This window comes from Rhinopithecus roxellana, chromosome 9 (assembly GCF_007565055.1).
Source record: "Rhinopithecus roxellana isolate Shanxi Qingling chromosome 9, ASM756505v1, whole genome shotgun sequence".
NCBI lineage: Eukaryota > Metazoa > Chordata > Mammalia > Primates > Cercopithecidae > Rhinopithecus > Rhinopithecus roxellana.
This window is the reverse complement of record NC_044557.1, coordinates 64,584,885-64,606,296: the sequence shown is the minus strand read 5'-3', so window position 1 is coordinate 64,606,296 and position 21,412 is coordinate 64,584,885. Positions and strand designations below refer to the sequence as shown.

Here is a 21,412-nt window from a genome sequence, read left to right as displayed (position 1 = left end):
ACTGCAGTTTTGTCCCTGCAAGCTGCTTGGATGAGATTCTAACGCAGCTTCCCAGGGAGGCATTTTTCCAACAGTAGCCTCCATCTCTTAGACAGCAAGCTGGAGCCAAAATTGCAGCCTTCAGAATCTTCAGAGCTGTGAGGGACTCTGACCATGGTGGGTTTTACTCACTCTCCAGTAGTTTTCACACTCAGGAAGCATTAGCATCCCGATGCCCAGGCTATCCTCCAAAAAACAATTAAATCAGGATCCCTGAAGTTGGGACCCAGACATCAGCATTTTTTTAAAGCTTCCCAGATGATTCCCATGGTCAGTCTAGGCTGGGGTGAGCTGACCTGCCGAGGTCTAAACAAAATGCAAGGTATTTGTAATTTTTCACAGTGGTAATAAATCACAGGTGGGGACCATTTTTTTAGGGGTTTCTTTGTTGTTGTTGTTGTTGTTGTTATTTTTATTTTTATTTTTATTTTTTTGAGATGGAGTCTACCTTTGTCACCCAGGCTGGAAGGCAGTGGGGCGATCTTAGCTTACTGCAACCTCTGACTCCCAAGTTCAAGGGATTCTCCTGCCTCAGCCTCCCAAGTAGCTAGGACTACAGGCGCCCACCAACATGCCTGTCTAATTTTTTTGTATTTTTAGTAGAGACGGGGTTTCACCATGTTGGCCAGGCTGGTCTTGAACGCCTGACCTAAGGTGATCCACCTGCCCTGGCCTCCCAAAGTGCTGGGATTACAGGCGTGAGCCACTGTGCCCGGTCATGGTGACCAATGTTACTACTGAAAACCATCAGCAGATGTTAATTTCGTAAACTGACAAGAATGAAGGGCAGAAAAAGCTCAGGTATGAGACCCTCAAGACACCAAAGCCGTAAGGTATTTATTCTCTTGCCTGTGTGAAAGACGCTTGGTTTTGAGGGGTTCTGGGTAGTAGTGCTTGTGTCCTGGTATTTTACAGAGCTTTATGGGAACGGTGCCTTCCATCTGCAGACATCCACCTTGCTCTCCATAGAATCCCCCAGGAGTCCGAAGAGAAGACCAAGCTGGGTGAGCCTCACACCTCTGAAGTGGCCCTGCTCTCTCCGGTCTTCTGGGGTCTCACTGAGGAGAGTTGATAGACGAAAGGTAAATAACCAGCCTCCAGTGGTGCTGAAAGCTTCCTGACAGGAAGCCAGGCCCGGAATCCTGGAGCGGGGGAGCTGCGGAGAGTCCCAGAGGAGCTGGGGGGTGGCTCAGGGGAGGCCACCAGGGAGGGTTAGTAGGGGAATGTCCCTGGGGAAGCTCCTTCAGCTCACTGTGCTTCTGTTTCTTCAAATATAAAATAGGTATAATAGTGCCTATTTCAAGGTCACTGTGAGTTAGTACAGAATATGAAAAGTGGGTAGTGCTTGGCCCTGAGAAAATCTTCCAAGGGTTAGCTGTACTTACTATTATGGAAAGGAGAGATGATGATTTAGACTTTTCTACACCTTGGCTGAAATTTTCCTCAATAACATTCTCATCACCTTTGAGAGGCAGAAAACTCTTTTCCATTGTAGCTTTTGGGTAATGCTTTGAGTGGTCCTTAGAACCCTGATGGTCAAGATTTGTATTTATGTTATCATCATGATTGACATCCACGTGACAGCAATAGCATGTGTTCACTTTTATCTCATTTCTTGGAGAAAGGTCATCTGTCTTGTATCATTCTCATTAAAACCACTCATCTTTCCACACACACAAAAAAGGCTGTGCTGCTCTTTGGGGCAGTTGCCAAAGTGGGTGCTTGCTCCCAGCCCCCTGTGGGGATAGGTCAGGCTCAGAAAGGACATATGGACCAGGCTCCCAGGAGACCAGTGTGCCAGCCAGCCTCTGACTCATTAAGGTGCCACGGGGATGGGCATCTTTCCGTGAGACAATATTCCTGTCTGGGCTCTGCAGAGCACCACCCCCTTCCTGGTATTCTCAGGAACTCAAATGACTAATCAGAGGCTATTTGGTGAGCATCGGTTCGAAGCAGAGAAAACTGGATGGTCTTGAATGAAATTTTACCCTGGCTGTACAGAAGCTTGCTGAACTTTTCCTGCACCCATACCGGGGATTAGAATCCCCATCTACAAGATGCACCTCCTCCTCCTGTGAACGGACCTTGGAGCAGCCTTGGCTTATTGGGAGCCTTTTCCTAGGCAGTCCACCTACTCCTCAGGACCCTGAGTATTTCACATCCTTTTCCAGACACTCACAGGATAATGGCATTGGTTAGAGTATGGGTCTAAATGCACTTGGCTCCCAAAGAAGTCTTCCAGTTGCCTTGGCCATACCTGGCAGGCTTTGACCAAGACTCAAAATCATGAGTCCACTTTATTCCTCACCTCTGGACCTTCGCCAGGTGACCGCACCCTCTCCCGTGACCCTGATCTTGACCCATATTCCCAATGCCCGTCTTGTCCCTCCACTTCAGATTGGCTCCCAAACCCTCCAGCTGGACCTCCTTCCCACACATCCAAGCACAGTCTGGACTCCACAGCTACACCTGCTGCCTCCCCAAATGAGGTCCCCTTGGCCAGCAAGCCTGTTCCACCCAAACCCAGAGGCAGCCTCGGGGCTCCCTTCCCTCCCTTTTCTTTCTTTCTTTTTTCCTTTTTTTTTTTTTTTTTTTTTTTTTTAAGTTGGAGTTTTGCTCTTGTTGCTCAGGCTGGAGTGCAATGGTGCGATCTTGGCTCATCGCAAATCCCGCCTCCTGGGTTCAAGCACTTCTCCTGCCTCAGCCTCCTGAGTAGCTGGGATTACAGGCATGCACCACCACACTCTGCTAATTTTGTATTTTTAGTAGAGATGGGGTTTCTCCATCTTGGTCACGCTGGTCTTGAACTCTCGACCTCAGGTGATCCGCCTGCTTCGGCCTCCCAAAGTGCTGGGATTACAGGTGTGAGCCACCGTGCCCAGCCTCTCCCCCTTCTCTTTACTTGCCATGCCTGATTAATCCAAGTCTTGTGTCACTTTCCCTCATTTTTTTTTTTTACAATACATTTTAACAAAATATTAATTTACTGTAAGGTACAATATCCAATGGCATGCCATCTTTCTGTGTAAGCCTCATTAGCATAGTGAATGACTGTCGAATGCTTGCTCTTGCACCTGTATTTCTTCAGAATTCAATGCCTGGTTCAGTTTTTCCATACTTCTCACTGCTGGACTGGGACAGAGCAGGCTCACATCTGGAAATCATTGTCGGCAGCAACTATTACACATGAAGAGAGGATCTAAGAGAAAGGAAATGAAAACCACCAGAATGTGGATCAAGTACAAGTAGCCAAACTTTGCAATGCATTGTGAAAGGATCCCAAAGTAGTTTAGGGTCAACAAATCGTTAAAGCCTAAATGGTTGTCTTTTGGCTTTTTGAGGACGGGAGCCATTTCTAGCTAATTACACAGTTTGTGCTTTGATCTTAAATTTTTTATTTGTTTGTTTGTTTTTTTTGAGACAGAGTCTCACTCTGTTGCCCAGGCTGGAGTGCAGTGGCGTTATCTTGGCTCACTACAACCTCTGCCTCCCAGGTTCAAGAGATTCTCTTGCCTCGGCCTCCCGAGTAGCTGGGATTACAGGCACCCACCACCACGCCCGGCTAATTTTTGTATTTTTAGTAGAGACAGGGTTTCACCATGTTGGACTAGGCTGGTCTCAAACTCCTGACCTCAGGTGATCTGCCTGCCTTGGCCTCCCAAAGTGCTGGGATTACAGGTATAAGCCACTGTGTCTGGCTGTTTTTATTTATTTATTTTTCAGAGCAGAAGTGGAAGTTTCTTAAAAAGCTTTAGAACAGTAAGGAAAGAAAAAAAGGAAGGAAAGTACACTTGGAAGAGGGACAAGCGGGTGACTCGAGAGACAGAGCATGCTTCTTAAATATTTTAAAATCCATCCTTTTTGACACCGCCCTAGCCTAGGCCTCTGTCTTCTGTTGACAGACATTCCTGAGACATTAGCCCCTGCGATGTGAACAGGTACAATGTAAAACAGAGTCCCAGGTTTCCTTGCTGCAGACATCTCAGAGCCCTCCATACACTAAAGCACTTTGTGAACATCCAAGTGGGGTTATCACGGATGACGCCATCCAGGCCTCCCACCCAGTTTTTGAGGAGCACTTTACAAAACTCATATTCTACAATCTTTTCTGTCAAAAAACTTCCTTGCTGGTCTGACTGCCTCTAGTTATGCGACAGCCCCCTCATTCCCTGCACACTGGCCACAGTGATCTCCATCTAGAACACATGCTGTCCACACCTTCTTCCATAGGTAGCTCTTCTTCATCTACAGGCAAACTCCAAGCTTCTTGGCCCAGTAGCTGCAACCTTCAAAAGATCAGGCTGTCTCCCTCCTCAGCCTCACTGTCCACTTCTTAGGCCTCACCTATACTTCTCCATAACAACAAACTCCTGCTGATAAAGACATACTCGAGACTAGGTAATTTATAAAGAAAAAGAGGTTTAATGGACTTACAGTTCCACGTGGCTGGGGAGGCCTCACAATCATGGCGGAAGGCAGAAGGTGAAAGGCACTTCTTACATGGTGGCAGACAAGAGAGAATGAGCCAAGCAAAAAGGGGGTTCCCCTTATAAAACTATCTGATCTCGTGAGAGGTATTCACTGCCATGAGAACAGCATGAGGTAAACCCCCATGATTCAGTTATCTCCCACAGGGTCCCTCCCACAACATGTGAGAATTACGGGAGCTACAATTCAAGATGAGATTTGGGTGGGGACACAGCCAAACCATATCTCCTGGCTTGTTGTTTCTTTTAATTATCCCACGTCTTTGCCGTGTTGCCTTCCTAAAATGCTCTTACCAGTTAACTCTTCCTGAATAATCTCTCTCAAACATCACTTTCTCCAGAAAGCCTTTCCCTCCCCACTCCTCCCTTCGTGCCTGCTGTCCCTCCTGTGTGCTGTTGTGGCAGACTGGACGTCACCATGCCCTGTCCCCAAGGTGCTGGTATTTAGCAGTTTTTGAGTATTGTCTGCCTCCTCTTACTAGGCAGTGAGGCAGATAATACTCTGGCAGCTGGCCCCACTTGCTGTCTTCATTTTCTTTTTTTTTTTGAGATAGATTCTCACTCTGTCGCTCAGGCCGAAGTACAATGGCACAATCTCAGCTCATGCAACCTCTACCTCCTGGGTGATTTTCCTGCCTTAGCCTCCCTGACAGCTGGGCTTACAGATGTGTACTACCACGCTTGGCTAATTTTTGTGTTTTTAGTAGAGATAGGGTTTCACCATATTGGCCAGGCTGGTCTCGAACTCCTGACCTCAAGTGATCCCCATGCCTCAGCCTCCCAAAGTGCTGGGATTACAAGCATGAGCCACCACACCCAGCCGCATCTTTACTTTTTCCATCGTCATCTTTCAGTTCCCACATTGAATGTGGTGCCTGCACAGAGGCCCTGGAAGGGACGTGTGCTTCTCAGCAGCACATTCCCAGGTGCCCTGGGGTGGGGGTCACTTCTGCCATGGCTCGATTCCCAGCAGTTTCATTTCCATAGAATGGTATTTTCCTGATGTCACCCCTCAATTCTGCAGACTCTTGATTTTCCAGAGTTCCTCACATGAGTAAGTACAGACTGAAGAGTTGTTTTGGTTTGGATAAGTGATTAGGAGCGAGGGCTTTGGAGACTTTCCAGGCAGCCTGGATTTGAACCTTGACTCTTCTCTTACAAACTGTGTGACTTCGGGTGAGTTATTGATTTCCCTCCACCTCAGTTTCATCTCCTATAAAATAGGGATAACAGTCACACCAAAGACCAGGGTGGTGGCTCATGTCTGTAATCCCAGCACTTTGGGAGGCTGAGGTGGGAGGAGCACTTGAGACCAAGGGATTAGAGACTGGCCTGAGCGACATGGACAAAACCCCATCTCTACCAAAAAAATAAAAAAATTAGCCGGGTGTGATGGTGCACCCCTGTAGTCCTAGCTACTTGGGAGGCTGAGGTGGGAGGATCACCTGAGCCTGGGGGGGTCAAGGCTGCAGTGAGCCATGGTCATGCCACTCCACTCCAGCCTGGGCAACAGAGCAAGACCCTGACTCAAAAACAAAAACAAAAACAAAAACAACCAAGTTCAGATGGTTGTTGCAAGCATTAAATGAGTTTGTGCATGTTACACAGAGTTACGTCTGGCCCAGAGTGGTGCTGTGTAGGGTTAGCCAGTCTTGTTACTACATTCAGGACACTGTTCCTCAGATTGCAGGTCTCCTTTCCTCTGAGCTGCTCTTTCTCTGTTCCATTCTCCTCCCAGATGCACACATGGCCAGGGGCTCAGCCCTCTGTTCTCTGGCATGAGGCTGACTGTGGCGACAGCATCAGTGTAGGTTTTTCTCATGGCTGCATGACAAAGTGCCTCAAACGGATGGCTTACAACCACAGAAATGAATTCTCTAGTAGTTCTGGAGGTTGGAAGTCTGAAATCAAAGTGTCGGCAGAGCTGTGCTCCCTCTGAAGGCTCTAGGGCTGACTCCTTCCTTGTTCTCCTGAGCTTCTGGTGGCCTGAGGTGCTCCTTGGCTTCTGGAAGCAGAACTCCAGCTCTGGCTCCGTCTTCACGTGGCCTTCACCTCTGTGTCTCTGTATTTCCTTTTCTGTGCCTTATAAGGACACGCTAATTGGATATAGAGCTGCCCTAATCCAGTAGGATCTCATCTTGAGCCTTACCTTGATGACGTCTGCCAAGACCCTATTTCTAAATCAGGACACTATTCAACCAACTACAGTGAGTCTCTGAGTTTAGGTGTTCTGGGCCAGAAAATCCTCCAGGAACCACGGACATTTTAGAACCACTAGTGTGATTTTGTAGTTCTCCTATGTATCGTATAATTTTGTATATTTCCTCAAATTCCAAAAGGCCCTAGAACACCCAACACAGACCAATACAGGTAAAGACAGAGAAAGACACACATCCCAAGCTACCCAGCCTTACCTTTCTGACTTACTGGTCTGAACCCCAAGAGAGTGAGGAGGAGGTGGGCAGATGAAGAAAGATACACAGGATGTGAAGCCTTAACTCTGCATACCCCACCTTCCAGCTCCTATCCCTTTCTGTGTTTGCTCAATATAGGTGTCCACCAACCAGGAATCTCTTCCATGTTTGCTCAAGACCGTTTTTTTCATATGGTGACAGTTTTGACTGTTGGGGTAATGTGCCCAACACCTGGGCTCTAAGAAAAGATTCAGCAAAGGAACCCATAATGCACATTGGCTGAAGTGTAGAGCACCAGCCATTAGGATCCACCTTGCTGGTTCCCTTGTGGAGCCTACTGCCCTCCCCATCCCAGAGGCCCAAGGGTGTGAAGGACTCAGGAGAGGTGGAAAGTTCCACAACAAGACAGAGCTATACCTCATTATCCATACCTCCAAGAGTGTGGGTACCAGATATCAAAGAGCCAAAAAGGTTACACACCAAGTAGATGAGAGGCAACATGCAAATAATGCCTAAAGCTTTAAAAGTAGGAAATAGTGTACTTGTTCTGTAACACTATGGACCACACTATAGAAATTGCCTCTTTTAAAATAAGCTTAGGCTCCATGAGGTTAGGGGACTGAGGCTGCCATGTCTAACAGCCTCACTGCAGCACCTGGCCCATAAGAGGCACTCAATGAATATTCCCTGAATGAAGAAATGTTAAGCTTTTATTGAGTGCTGAACCTGTGCCAGGCACAGAGTAAATTAAAATACCCCTTGGAAACAATAGAGAATTGATTCAGAAATTGAGCACCATAAACATTTATTTAAAATTCCATTAGGAATTAAAAACTTGTGGGCTGGGCGCGGTGGCTCACGCCTGTAATCCCAACACTTTGGGAGGCCGAGGAGGATGGATCACGAGGTCAGGAGATGGAGACCATGCTGGCTAAAACAGTGAAACCCCATCTCTACTAAAAATACAAACAATTAGCCGGGCGAGGTGGCGGGCGCCTGTAGTCCCAGCTACTCGGGAGGCTGAGGCAGGAGAATGGCGTAAACCCGGGAGGCGGAGCTTGCAGTGAGCTGAGATCCGGCCACTGTACTCCAGCCTGGGCGACAGAGCGAGACTCCGTCTCAAAAAAAACAACAACAAAAAAAATTAGCCAGGCGTTGTGGCGGATGCCTGTAGTTCCAGCTACTTGGGAAGCTGAGGCAGGAGAATGGCGTGAACCTGGGAGGCAGAGCTTGCAGTGAGCCAAGATCACGCCACTGCACGCCAGCGTGGCTGACTGAGCAAGACACCATCTCAAAAAAAAAAAAAAAAAAAAAGAATTAAAAACTTGTAAAGGGTGTGCTTGTCAAGTCATGGTACAGATTTCCCCAGACACCCCTGAAAAGCAGCTTCACAGAGCACAGGCTCTAGAGGCAGCCCACCTACTTCACATCCCCACTCTACCACTCACAAATTCTGCAATTCAGAACAGGTTTCTTCATTGCTCTATGCCTCAGTTTCCCCATCTGTGAAATGAGAATAACATCAGTACTTACTTCAGGCAATTGTGAGAATTAAATGACTTCATTCATGTAAAGTGTTCAGAGCAGCGCCTCCAATCGCGTAAGCTACCATTATTATACTTATCTCTTGGTTATGTTTGAAGATTGTCTTGCAGTGTGGAGTACACAGAAGGAGCTCAATAATGTTCACTGACTGAATGACTGAATGGCTACAACAGAGGTCAGGTATGCAAGAGGACAGTGACTTGCACAGAGGCCTGTCCTGTTCCAGTTCAACTCCCGGGGGGCACTTAGTGAAAGGAAGGGAACGGCCCTGTGTGGACATCGCCATGGGGTGAAGCCAGGGTCCAGGCCATTCACTGGAGCAAGAAAGTTCCAGGAAGGCTGGGGCCACTTCTGGGTCTAACCAAAATGCTCTGCTTTGCCCTGAAGATCAGACCAGATTCCGGAGCTGCCCTGATCAGCCTTTGCCCCAAGAGGCACTCAGGAATGCCCCTGGCCTTGGTATAGGGAGGCCTTCCAGATCAGAGATGACCTATGGGCAGGGGAAATACCCTAAGGCCAATCTATCATGGAGTGAAAATTCCCTTGAAGTGAGTAGAGTTATTAACATGATTTCATAAGAAGGAACTGCAGCTTAAAGAGTGCACTAATTTCACACCTGTAATCTCAGCACTTTGGGACGCCAAGGTGGGTGGATCATCTGAGGTCAGGAGTTCGAGACCAGCCTAACCAACATGGAGAAACCCTGTCTCTATTAAAAAATACAAAATTAGCCAGGTGTGGTGGCGCATGCCTATTATCCCCGCTACTCAGGAGGCTGAGGCAGGATAATCACTTGAACCCGGGAGGCAGAGGTTGTGGTGAGCTGAGATCGTGCCATTGCACTCCAACCTGGGCAACAAGAGCAAAACTCTGTCTCAAAAAAAAAAAAAAAAAAAAAAAAAAAGAGACCACTAATTTGCCCAAGGTCTCTCAATTAGAAGCCACTAAGCTGGGACACGAATTCCTGTTGCCATTCTCTTAACTACTATATGATATTGCTTCCCTCACTTAATGGCCCTATGTCTCAATTTCCTTTTCTATAAGACCAGAACTGTCAATTGCTCCTAGCCCAAGATGATTGTGAAAATTAAATGACATAGCATATGTCAGATCCTGGCACACAGCAAGCACACAGGAGGCACCGGTGTTTGTCAGGTGTCGCTTCCCCTTGCCTAGCTTCAAATTCCCATTTCAGACATGCAGCTCTTACCCAGAGATGACTGGCATTTGAAAGGACTTTCAATGATCCTGATGAAGTCATGCAGTAAATGACTCAGACCCATGAAAAAAATGCCCTGTGAACTTGGACAAGTTCCTCCTCCCCCTGGGCCTGTTTCGTCCATGGTAGGATGTCCTCTGTTTACCTGGAAGAGTTATGGGTGGATTAAGGGAGAGAGGGAAGAATGGAGTTAGCCCAGGGCTCACTACAGAACAGGTTGACGAGAGCTGCAACATCTCTGTGCTCAGTGATCACGGCGAGGTGGGAGGAATTCTAATCTCATTTAACTAAAATAAGAGAATCAGGAAGAGGCCGGGCGCGGTAGCTCAAGTCTGTAATCCCAGCACTTTGGGAGGCCGAGACGGGCGGATCATGAGGTCAGGAGATCGAGACCATCCTGGCGAACACCGTGAAACCCCGTCTCTACTAAAAAAAAAAAAAAAAAAAAAAACTAGCGGGGCAAGGTGGCGGGCGCCTGTAGTCCCAGCTACTCGGGAGGCTGAGGCAGGAGAATGGCGTAAACCCGGGAGACGGAGCTTGCAGTGAGCTGAGATCCGGCCACTGCACTCCAGCCTGGGCGACAGAGCGAGACTCTGTCTCAAAAAAAAAAAAAAAAAAAAAAAAAAAAAAAAAAAAAAAGAGAGAGAGAATCAGGAAGATTATTTTCCACAGCAACTAAAAATGAGAGACTGTTGAACGAACTCACACTGGGTAGTCCAGAGAACCAAGTGTTTACATGAATGCACCTGTCTAAAATGAGGGCTTCTCAAGGACCAAGAGAGACCCAAGCCATTTCCATTTTGGGGGACTTCTGGTATTTTAAGGGGAAAAAACAAGATTGAAAGAATAACACTAAAGCAGGGTTGCATATATTGCTGAATGTCTTGTTACATTTAACAAATGTCAATACAAAAAACTGACCAAACATAACCCTGCTAATCATAAGGCAGTTACCAGATCTATGTAATTCCAGAAATCTTCATTAGTGCACTGCAGGCAGTGTTGGCAGGTAATGGGACTCAAACTGTTTTCAAGCCCCTCGCGGGCCCGCTTGGAGAAAATGCCAACAGTGGCCGATGTCTGGGGTGGGGGTGGCCGTGGATGCACCCCAGCCCCAGTCGCCACCTATCCCGGGACCGAGCTGCGGGGCTGGATGGGGCGGGCACTGGGAGGCGGCCCGGCCCGGCCCCGGCCCCACCTGTGGATGCCCAGGGCCAGGGAGAGCGGGCGCCAGGGTTCGCCCTGAGTCGCGTGGCAGACCCAGCTGCGTCCGCCGCTGCCGAGCTCAGAGCTGCGCACCGCGCCGCCGCCGCAGGTCGGGTTTCCAGCGCTGCTCCCAGGCCACCGCCCAGCCATGAAGATGCATTTCTGTATCCCGGTGTCCCAGCAGCGGTCCGACGCGCTGGGGGGCCGATACGTGGTGCGCCCAGGGCCGGGGTCGGGCTGGGCAGGGAGGGGGCCGGTGACAATGCTCACCTATCCCTCGGCTTACCCGGGACGGGGTGTCTGTGTTTGCAGCTGTATTCCGTGTATCTGGACGGGTTCCTCTTTTGCAGGGTGCGCTACAGCCAGCTGCACGATTGGAACGAACAGGTGAGCAGGTTGGAGGCTGGTACGAGCCCATCCACTGAGACAGGTGGAGAAAGCTGTCCCCAAAGCGCTCTGTTCCTCTGACTCTGGCAAGACACTCGGCCTTTCAGGGCCTCGGACTTCCTATTGTGAAACAGGGTCGTGGTAAAGATGAAATGAATTGCTTGGCACACAGTTGGATGAATGCACGCTGCGGCTCCCGGTGGCCTACAGCTGTGAGATGAGGAAACGGGGCGTAGGTGATTCTCCCAAGCCCCTCGCAGCCCGGTGATCCCTGCTAGCCCTGCCTGGCAGGGCGCTGGGGCTATGCTGGGCCCCATTTCAGTGCCCGCTGTTCCCCAGGACAATGTCTCCCTCCAAAATGAGCAAACTGGGTCTAAATCAAGGCCTAGAGTCCTTGGAGTCTTGTATATGGGTATTTAATCTCCTTTGTCTCGAGAGTTTCTTAAGTTTGCCCCCTTTAAACAGGTGTGTCACTAGTTTTGTTTTCGAATGGCCATGAGGCTTCAAGTACTGGCAAGCTGGGAACCAGGGAACATGACTTACCAAGCTAGGATTGTTTCTCACCCTGCTGTCTTGACAGTATTTTCTCTGGGAGGCAGACTGATTTATTAGTGTGCTCTAATGGGTTTCATTGTTCTTATAAGGAGGTGTTATAAGTCTTCACAATGGATTAGAGAAGTAAATGAAAGTTTAGACAATAAGCTTTACCCTCCTCCTCCACTCTCCCATGAATAGTGCTTTTTTTGTTTGTTTGTTTGTTTTAGATTTTAGATTATAGAGAGCACATACCTAACATTAAAAACAAAGGTATAGCCCAGGCACCTTGGCTCATGCTTATAATACTAATACTTTGGGAGACTGAGGCGGGAGGATTACTTGAGTCCCAGAGTTTGAGACCAGCCTGGGCAACATAGCCGAGACCTTGTCTCTATTCAAAAAAAAAAAAAAAGTATAGAGAAAACGGAAAAAACTTTCCCAGAGGCAACAACTATTAATTTTTTTTGAGAGAGAGTTTTTTCAGACAGTCTCTGGGTGTCTAGTGAGTTGGATACACCATGTTTCATTTAACCATCTTCTGCTGACCGACAGCTTGGTTTGTTTTTTCTGCTATTGAAATTGCCACTGTAGCAAGCCTTCTTGCTGGTATTGGAAAGTCCATTTTCAAGGTGAGATTAAGTATCTTTGAGGTCAACCAAGAGCAGTTGTAATGTGGTTACTAGTTAATTTGAGTGGTCATCTTTGTATTACTAGTGCTGTGACCCAGTAGGTCCTTTGGAACGATTGTCAAATGATTGAATGAAGAATGGCATAGATTCAGACCTCTGGAAGATAAGAAGCTACTTGTAACTGAAACACATGGGGAATTGTGAGGACTGCAGAGGCAGGGATCTCAAAGGAAGAGAAATGATGGGTGTCTTAGGCACTGGCAGGGGGAGGCAGGGTATCCTCTCCTACCCTCCTTCGTCTTCCTGCAGCTTGAGGTGGGGAAGGGGAAATAATAAGCAAATAGGTCCTTATGGGTGTCAGCCTCACAGTGTGCTTGTGAAGATTAGGGCCAGCTGTTTGTAGAGCCTGGTACATAACGTATGCTCAGCAAACATTTGTGGACTCAGAGGCTTCAAGCTTTTTCCTGAATCTGGCCCTCCTTACCCAACAGACTTGGGAAAATGCTTATTTTCAGAAAAACTCAGATGAACCAAATCCTGGCAGGTCCAGAAGCAGAGGCATAGAGTGAATAACTTTTATTCTCGATCTTCTATTTGGTAAGATATGAGGTAGAAATTGTCTGTTATTTACTATAGGGGCCTTTAAATAAATATTGAATTACCATGGCTTAGTGCCCTCAGTAGGATATACAATGGATTTTAATAAAATAGATTTTAATAAATATTTCATATTTGTCCTAGATTTCTCAAAATCCTAAAATGGAAATTTCTTTGTCTAGTTTCCAGCTTCCATATATCTTATATCAATATTTATCATTTTTCCCCTTTCTATACAAACTACTACATTTTTAAAGAAACTATTTAGATCTTAGATGGCTGTTGGTATTTATAATCAATATGAAACAATAACAGGTAGTTACTGTGTGCTGAGTTTGGTACCAAACACTTTACCTGTAATAGCTTAATTTTTACAATAGCCTTATGAGCTAGCATTAGAATTAGTCCAATTTAACAGATGAAGAAACTGAGGCACAATTTTCCCAAAGTCATATTGTTACTGTTGGAGGCAGGATTTGATTTCCAGAACCTTCTCTGACCTATTACATTAATGTGGTTTCTTTCTAAAGTTGATAAAATAAATCGTATTAGTAAAACAGTGAGTCAAATGACTAAGTCCTAAACTAACATACTTTTACTATATTTTGGAATCATGTAATGCAATAAAATTCCCCAACTTTATGAGTTCAGTGTAATGAATTTTGGTAAATGTATACAATTACCACCACCATGATCAAGGTTAAAAATTTTTTTGGCCTCACTCTAAAATCCCTTGTCCTTGAAGGAAACCAAAATATTTTATCCCAAAATGTACTACTATGACATATTTCAAGATGGCTGTGTAGAGAGCTGGAAATATCAGAATAGCTGAAAAGCTGCCTTTTGTGGAGGAGATTTGCACCTGTAGAGAGAATTTGTATTGATGCAGCCAGGCTTTCTCTGAAGTCCTCACTTGTTCAGATTTAGGACATAATCACAGAGAGTCTGACACCTTTAAACTTCTGAAAGAAATGTTTACCAACTATTTTCTCTGAGAGCTGCTACCTGTGGGTTTCCGCTGTGACCACCTTTGCTAGCCAGGTCTCTCCTCTTCTTCCCATGACCTGTCTTGCCACCATAACCTGATTTGCCACCATAGCCTCTTTTTGGCCATGCTCTAAGCCCTGCTTTTTTTCTGTAATCTCAAGATGGTATAAAACCCTCAACCATCTGGTCATTTCTTTGAGTTCTTATATTTTGTAAGACTCCCGCGCATGTTAGTAAATTTGTATGCCTTTTCTCCTATGAATCTGCCTTTTGTCAGTTGATTTTTCAGTGAAGCTTCAGAGGATGAAGGGGAAGTTTGCCCTTGGCCCCAATATTCTTTTTGCTCTCAATCCCCTTCACTCAGCCCTGACCGCAGGCCTCCAACATCCACTCTCTGTCATGAGAGCTCCAGACACAGGATTTTGTTCCAGCAAGTCCCCAGTGAGGTCAGCAGTTCAATCATCATCATCACTCTCATTTTATAGGTAAAGAGTCTGAGGCTGGGTATGGTGTTTCACACCTGCAATCCCAGCACTTTGAGAGGTTAAGGTGGGTGGACTGCCTGAGCTCGGGAGTTCAAGACCAGACTGGGAAACATGGCAAAACCCTGTCTCTACCAAAAATACAAAAAATTAGCTAGGCGTGGTGGTGCTCCTGTAATCCCAGCTATTCAGGAGCCTGAGGTGGGAGGATTGCTTGAGCCTGGGAGGTGGAGATTGCAGCGAGCCCAGATTGTGCCACTGCACTCCAACCTGGGTGACTGAGTGAGACCCTGTTTCAAAAAAAAAAAACAAAAAACAAAAACAAAAACAAAAAAAACCAGGAAGAGTCTCCATAGGGTCGCTAGATTTAGCAAATTCAAATACAAAGTCTCCCAGTTAAATTTAAATTACAAGTCAACAACAAACAATTTTTTTAGTATGTCCCATGTACCACTTGATACATATTTAATTGAGCATCCTGTATTTTATCTGACCACCCAAAGTCTGAGACTGAAAGGTTGGGTGACCTCTCCCAGATACTTCTCAGCTAGTTTTTATTTCTCCTATTCAGTGGAGGATGTGAAACAGCTCAGAATTCTTAATCTGATTTAACACAGAGCACTGTCAAAAATGAAATAGTAGGAAGGTCCCATCTGTGCGTGTGTTTGGGGAATATGAGCTTATTTCCAGTTTATTTTCTGGGAAGTTCTGCATCCTGATAGGATAGTTTTCATCTATAGAATTAACTGATTATTTGCTTAAGAAATATTTACTAAGTTTCTATTATATGCCATGCATTCTGTTAAATTACGACTATTACTGTAGCATGTGTGATCTTTGGCTTTAAGAATTGGGCTTATATTTTGCATGTTGGATAACTGAGATTGAGGGGCAGTACCTGGCACAGGTGAGGTGGCCTCTACTCCATCTCAGCCAGGGTATGTGGAGAGCTAATGCATAAAAACCGAACCTGGGTTGGCCAGGTGCAGTGGCTCACACCTGGAATCCCAGCATTTTGGGAGGCCAAGGTGGGTGGATCACTTCAGCTCAAGAGTTTGAGACCAGTCCGGGCAACATGGTAAAAGCCTGTCTCTACTAAAATACAAAAAATTAAGCCAGGTGTGGTGGCATGTGCCTAGAATCCCAGCTACTTGGGAGCTACTTGGGAGGATGAGAATTGCTTGAACCCAGGAGGCACAGATTGCAGTGACCTGAGATCTCACCACCACTGCATTCGAGGCTGGGCAACAGAGGGAGACTCAGTCTCAAAACAAAAATAAAAACAAAAAGGAAAAACTGGACCTTGGGAAGAGGTGGGTGTGTTTCCATGGGCTCTGCTGTGACCTGCACCCCCTGTCATCCTCACCTACAGCCCTGTCCGCAGTGAGGCTCCCTCAGGCTCTGGCAGCTTGACCCTGTGCTGCTCAGTGCTGCCTGTCTTCCTGCTGTGTGAACTGGCTGACCCCACCTTTTTCTGTGCCTTTAGAAAAACAAAACCAGTTTGATTTATGCCCCTGCTCTTGCTGGCACCACCCTGCCCAAATAGATTTAAAGAAATCTGTGAGGGAAGGATTTAATCAGCTCATTTAGACCAAGTTACAGATGAGGCCATCTTGTGTAAGTGATACGGGGCTCTGTGAATAGTGATATGGGGCTCCGTTTCTTTGTACTCTGCCAGCATCAGACATGGCAATGGGGACAAGTTGGGAAAGCTTGCAAAGGACCTGTCAGCAGGAGGGGAGGGCTGTGCAGCCTGTATGTGCTGGCTCAGTTGTCCTGCCTGCCAAGTGCTGACCCAACCTGGCTGCTTCCCCTCTGACCTAACCTGATCTCCTCTTTCCCTGCCCATACCTCCTGTTCCTATCAGGCTGGCTCACTCTTTGTCTCTACCTGGCTTACTTTCTCTACAGGGGATGACTCCTGGTTTTAGTCTACCCGTCAAGGGTGCAATCGTTTCTCAAAGCTCACCTCAGTCCCATGTCCTTTAGGAAGTCCCCCTTGATGGCATGAGATGCCTTTCTCTGATTGCTGTGCCACCTCATGTTTCAACCTTGTCATGCTCCTTCCTCTTTTTGTGTGTATATTTTGTCTTCCCTGATTATTTACAAGCAAAATGCAAATATCTGAATGAAGGGACAGAACGAAGGCTTGTGGGTATGGAACACCCAGCATGGAATTCTGCCTTGGTAGTTGCTCAGCAGAGATTTGGTGGAAAAGGTGATGGTGATGGTGATAACAGCAGTGAGAAGACTGACTCCATCTTCTGCCAGTCATTAGCTTGGATGTCCTAGTTTTAAGTCACTTCATCTCCCTGAGTCTGGGGTTGCTCCTGCTCAAGGTGGAATTTGACAATGTTCTTGGTGCTGAGGATCTATCTACCTCGTAGTACTGTTTTGAGGAGCAAATGGGATAATATGCAAGCTCTAGGCCATGCTCTTAGGTGCTAGATGCCACCACCCAGACTCTGAGCTGTGGCCCTTTATCTAGTGAATTTGGGTTTTTAACTACAAGGGTACTTGGAGAGGTGGGATGAATGAGTTGACTTAGAAACAGACACCGTTTGTGTCTGTAATTCTACTTGTCCCTGGCCATCACCTTTTGGCATAGGTATGGAGGGGGGTGTGTGGATGCAGTAAGGTGGGGGAACTAGGTGACATTTTCAACTGACCTGTAAAGTCCTCTTCATGTTAAAAGGCAGAGCTGTACGAAGAGGAAGTTGGTACAGGAGATTGTTCTGGGATTTGTTTTTGTTTTTGTTTTTTGTTTTGTTTTATTTTGTTTTGAGACGGAGTCTCGCTCTTTTACCTAGGCTGCAGTGAAGTGGTGCGATCTCCGCTCACTGCAATTTCCACCCCTGCCAAGTTCAAGTGATTCTCCTGCTTCAGCCTCCCGGGTACCTGGGATTACAGGTGCCTGCCACCACACCTGGCTAATTTTTGTATTTTTAGTAGAGACGGGGTTTTGCCATGTTGGCCACGCTGGTCTTGAACTCCTGACCTCAGGTGATCTGCCCGCCTCAGCCTCCCAAAGTGCTAGGATTACAGGCATGAGCCAACGCCCGGCCTGTTCTGGGGTTTGTGAAAATATTTGTCAGATAATAGTCTTAAAAAAACCCCACAATATCCCAAACAAACAAAAACACCACATAATAAAAGAGCAGGAGAGGTATGTTTTCCTTTTGATCTCTTTAAATAGGTTTTTGAAAGACAGATAGGGCTGAACTGTAGTACCAGATAATTCTCAGTACGCTGGTGGTTTTGATAGCTCAACTGTGCGCCGAGACCCATAGAATAGGTCCTCTTTTGGTGGCGTTGAATTTGGATTTGATTGTTGACTTTTGGCACATTTAACTACTCAGTTTCTTTTATGTTCATTGTCCCCCTTAGATCAGTATCAGAGAAGGGAGGGGAAAGATTCCTTGACAAGTCAGCTCAGGTTGTAAAAACCTGCTGGGAGGGTTTCTGCTCTGTGATAGGTATTAGAACCTTAATCCTTGTCGATTTTTCCCCAGATCTTGGCCTCAGAGCTTCCCCAAGATACTGTCCTACAGATGGATAACTCAGGCAGCCCTGTTCATTCAAGGCTGCTGTGATTAGAACTGATTTGGGAACATCTGCGACATTAACAAACACATGCCAATGAAGACAATTGCCTTTTCAAGATGACTTCATCAGTTAGCCAAGAAATAATTGTACACAAAGAAGTCAAATTTTTGCTTCTATTTAATGGAATTAGCAGAGATGGGTGCGTCAATTCCAGGTTGTTTCAGCAGCACTGCCTGGGATAACGCTCCAACTGGGATGCCTTTTGACAGTTTCTGGAAGGGCGGAAAAATTTCCTTGAGTTTAAAAGAAACAGAATTGTCGCTATAATATTTTATACTAGGTTTAATAGCCTGGGCCACAGGAGTAAGACCCTGTCTCAAAAAAAAAAAAAAAAAATTATTCTAGGTTTAGATGAGAGATTGCAAACTTAAATGGCTATACACACACACACACACACACACACACTTTTTGTTTGTTTGTTTGTTTGTTTTGTTTTCTTGAGACAAAGTGTCACTCCTGTGGCCCAGGCTGGAGTGCAGTGGTGTGATCTCGGCTCACTGTAGCCTTAGCATTGACGTCTCCAGCTAAGGTTATTCTCCCATCTCAACCTCCTGAGTAGCTGGGACTACAGGCACATGCTACCACACTTGGCTTAATTTTTTGTATTTTTAGTAGAGACAACATCTTGCCATGTTACCTAGGCTGGTCTTAAACTCATGGGCTCAAGCACTCTGCCTGCCTAGGCCTCCCAAAGTGTTGGGATTACAGGTGAGCCACCGCAGCCAACCAGCAAGTACTTTAAATGAGAGATGAGGGTCAAGTGAACAACAGTGGAGAGTGGTGGGAACGGCTTAGGTCCCCTCACCAGACAGTTGCCTGAGTGTGAACCCACTGATTCCAGATCTCAGTTTTCAAGAGAAGCCAGAACATCAGTTTTTTTTTTTTAAATAAACTTTATTATTTGAAACAGTTTTAGTTAACAGAGAAGATAGGACAGAGGGTTTCTACATAATCCACAGTTTCCTCTATTACTAAGGTTTTATATTAATACGGTACATTCATTACAATTAACAAATCACTATGGATACATTCTTATTAACTACAATCTATAACTTTTCAGACATCCTTAGTGTTTACCTAATGTCCTGTTTCTCTTCCAGGACCCCGGCCAGGGTACCATGTTACATTGAGTTGTTAGGTCTCCTTGAGTTCCTCTTGACTGTGACAGTTTCTTAGATTTTCCTTATGTTTAATGACCTTGATAATTTTAAGGAGTACTTGTCAGATATTTTGTAGAATATCCTTCTTGGAATTTGTCTTACATTTTTCACATGATTAGATGGGGGTTACGGGTTGGGGGGATGAAGACCCCAGAGATAAAGTACCACTTTAATCACATCGTATCAAGGGTACCTACTATCATCTGACTTACACTCTTGATGTTGATCTTCTTCACTTGGGTGAGGTAGTATTTGTCAGGTTTCTCCACTGTAAAGTTCCTCTTTTGTCTTCTCTTTCCAAAGTGCCCTCTTTGGAAGGAAGTCACTACGTGCAGCCCACACTGAGAGTGAGGATTTATGCTCCCCCTCCTTGAGGAGTATCTATAGAAATTATCTGATATGGCTTGGTGCAGTGGCTCAGGCCTGTAATGCCAGCACTTTGGGAGGCCGAGGTGGGCAGATCACTTGAGGTCAGGAGTTCAAGACCAGCCTGACCAACATGGAGAAACCCCATCTCTACTAAAAATACAAAATTAGCCAGGCGTGGTGGTGCATGCCTTTAATCCCAGCTACTTGGGAGGCTAAGGCAGGAGAATCGCTTGAACCCAGGAGGCAGAGGTTGCAGTGAGCCGAGATCGCACCATTGCACTGTGGCCTGGGCAACAAGAGCAAGACTCTGTCTCCGAAAAAAAGAAAGAAAAAGAAATTATCTGATGTTCTTCTGCACAAGAGATTTGTCTAGTTGCTCCTATTTATTTAATAACAAGTGTATAAGGACTCATGGATATTCACTTTATACTTTGGGTTATATTTCACTACCACTTGGTTGGTCAAATGATTCCATCTTGGCCCATGGAAGCTCTTTCATTTTGCTCCTTTGTCTCTGAGGCACTCCCATTCATGATTTGTTTTTTTCATTTGTTTTGAATATTTCCTTACTTTCTGGAGCTACAAGATACTCCAGGCCCGTCTTGTATATTTCCTGCCTCAGTCCTAGAAATCAGCCATTTCTCCATAGATCCTTGGTTGCATTTGTTGTAGAATGGTATTGAAAACTAAGATCTGGGCACTAGATATGTTCGTTGCTACTGGAGTGTTGTTGCATCTATGTCCTCTCAGTTGACAGAGCAAGGAATATATGTGTGTATACTAACCCATGTATACGGACACATGAACAAATATTTCTATATGTAATCATCTGTATCTATATTAAACTAAACATGTGGTCATACTAATATATTCAACTCTAGTGCATTACCACATGGATCATTCTAGCCTCTTCCCCTTATGTGTAAACTCCCACTACAACAGTTGGAAACCTGACTCCCACTATCTGCCGTGCATTTACTTGTTTGATTCTGTATACACATGTAGGAGTATAGCGCTGTTAACCTGTACTCCTGTGGGAAACAGCTTTATCAGCCAGAGTCCAAAGCCTGTGTACAGTTAGTTTCTTTGCCTTTAGTTTACAGACTCCACTCATTTAAAGCGACTTAGGTCAGCACTTTGTTTCTCACCACGTTCAGTGAACTGGTTTCATACATTTGTAACGTAGTTTTATCACATTCTACATTCCATCCTCAGATTCCTCCAATCTCCTAGATTATTTCTAAAAATATTTGCAAACATGAAATTTCTGTTGTAAACTTCAGAAAACATGAAGTTCTGTTGTAATTTTGACTAATGCATAGTGTCATGCATCCACAATTCTAGTTTCATATAGACTAGTTTTATTGCCCTAAAAAACTCCATGTGTTTCAGCTATTCAGTACTTCCCTGCCCCAAAACTTGGTGGCTGTTGATCTTTTTATAAAGTCTCTATACTTTTGCCTTTTCCAGAATGTCATATAATTGAAATCATATAGTATATAGCTTTTCCAGACTGGCTTCTGTCACTTAGCAATATTTATTTATGTTTCATTCATGTCTTTTGTGTTTTGATAGCTTATTTCATTTTATTTCTGAATAACATTTCATTGTGTGGATATATCACAATTTGCTTATCCATTCACAGATTGAAGGACATCTTTGTTGCTTAAATTTTGGGGATTATGAATAAAGTTGCCATAAACATTTGGGGGTTATGAATAAAGTTGCCGTAAACATTTTGTATGGACA

At 45.5% G+C, this 21,412-nt stretch overlaps 1 protein-coding gene across 1 annotated transcript in view; it reads left to right on the top strand.

The window, feature by feature from the left end:
- Positions 1–10,907: 10,907 nt before the first annotated feature.
- SNX31 (sorting nexin 31) overlaps positions 10,908–21,412 on the top strand; it is a 78,643-nt gene continuing 68,138 nt past the window's right edge. Inside the window, exons 1-2 of the mRNA XM_010374171.2 lie at positions 10,908–11,124; positions 11,223–11,297. Coding sequence (XP_010372473.1) covers positions 11,059–11,124; positions 11,223–11,297 — 141 coding nt within the window. The 5' untranslated portion in view covers positions 10,908–11,058. The remainder of the gene's footprint in view (positions 11,125–11,222; positions 11,298–21,412) is intronic.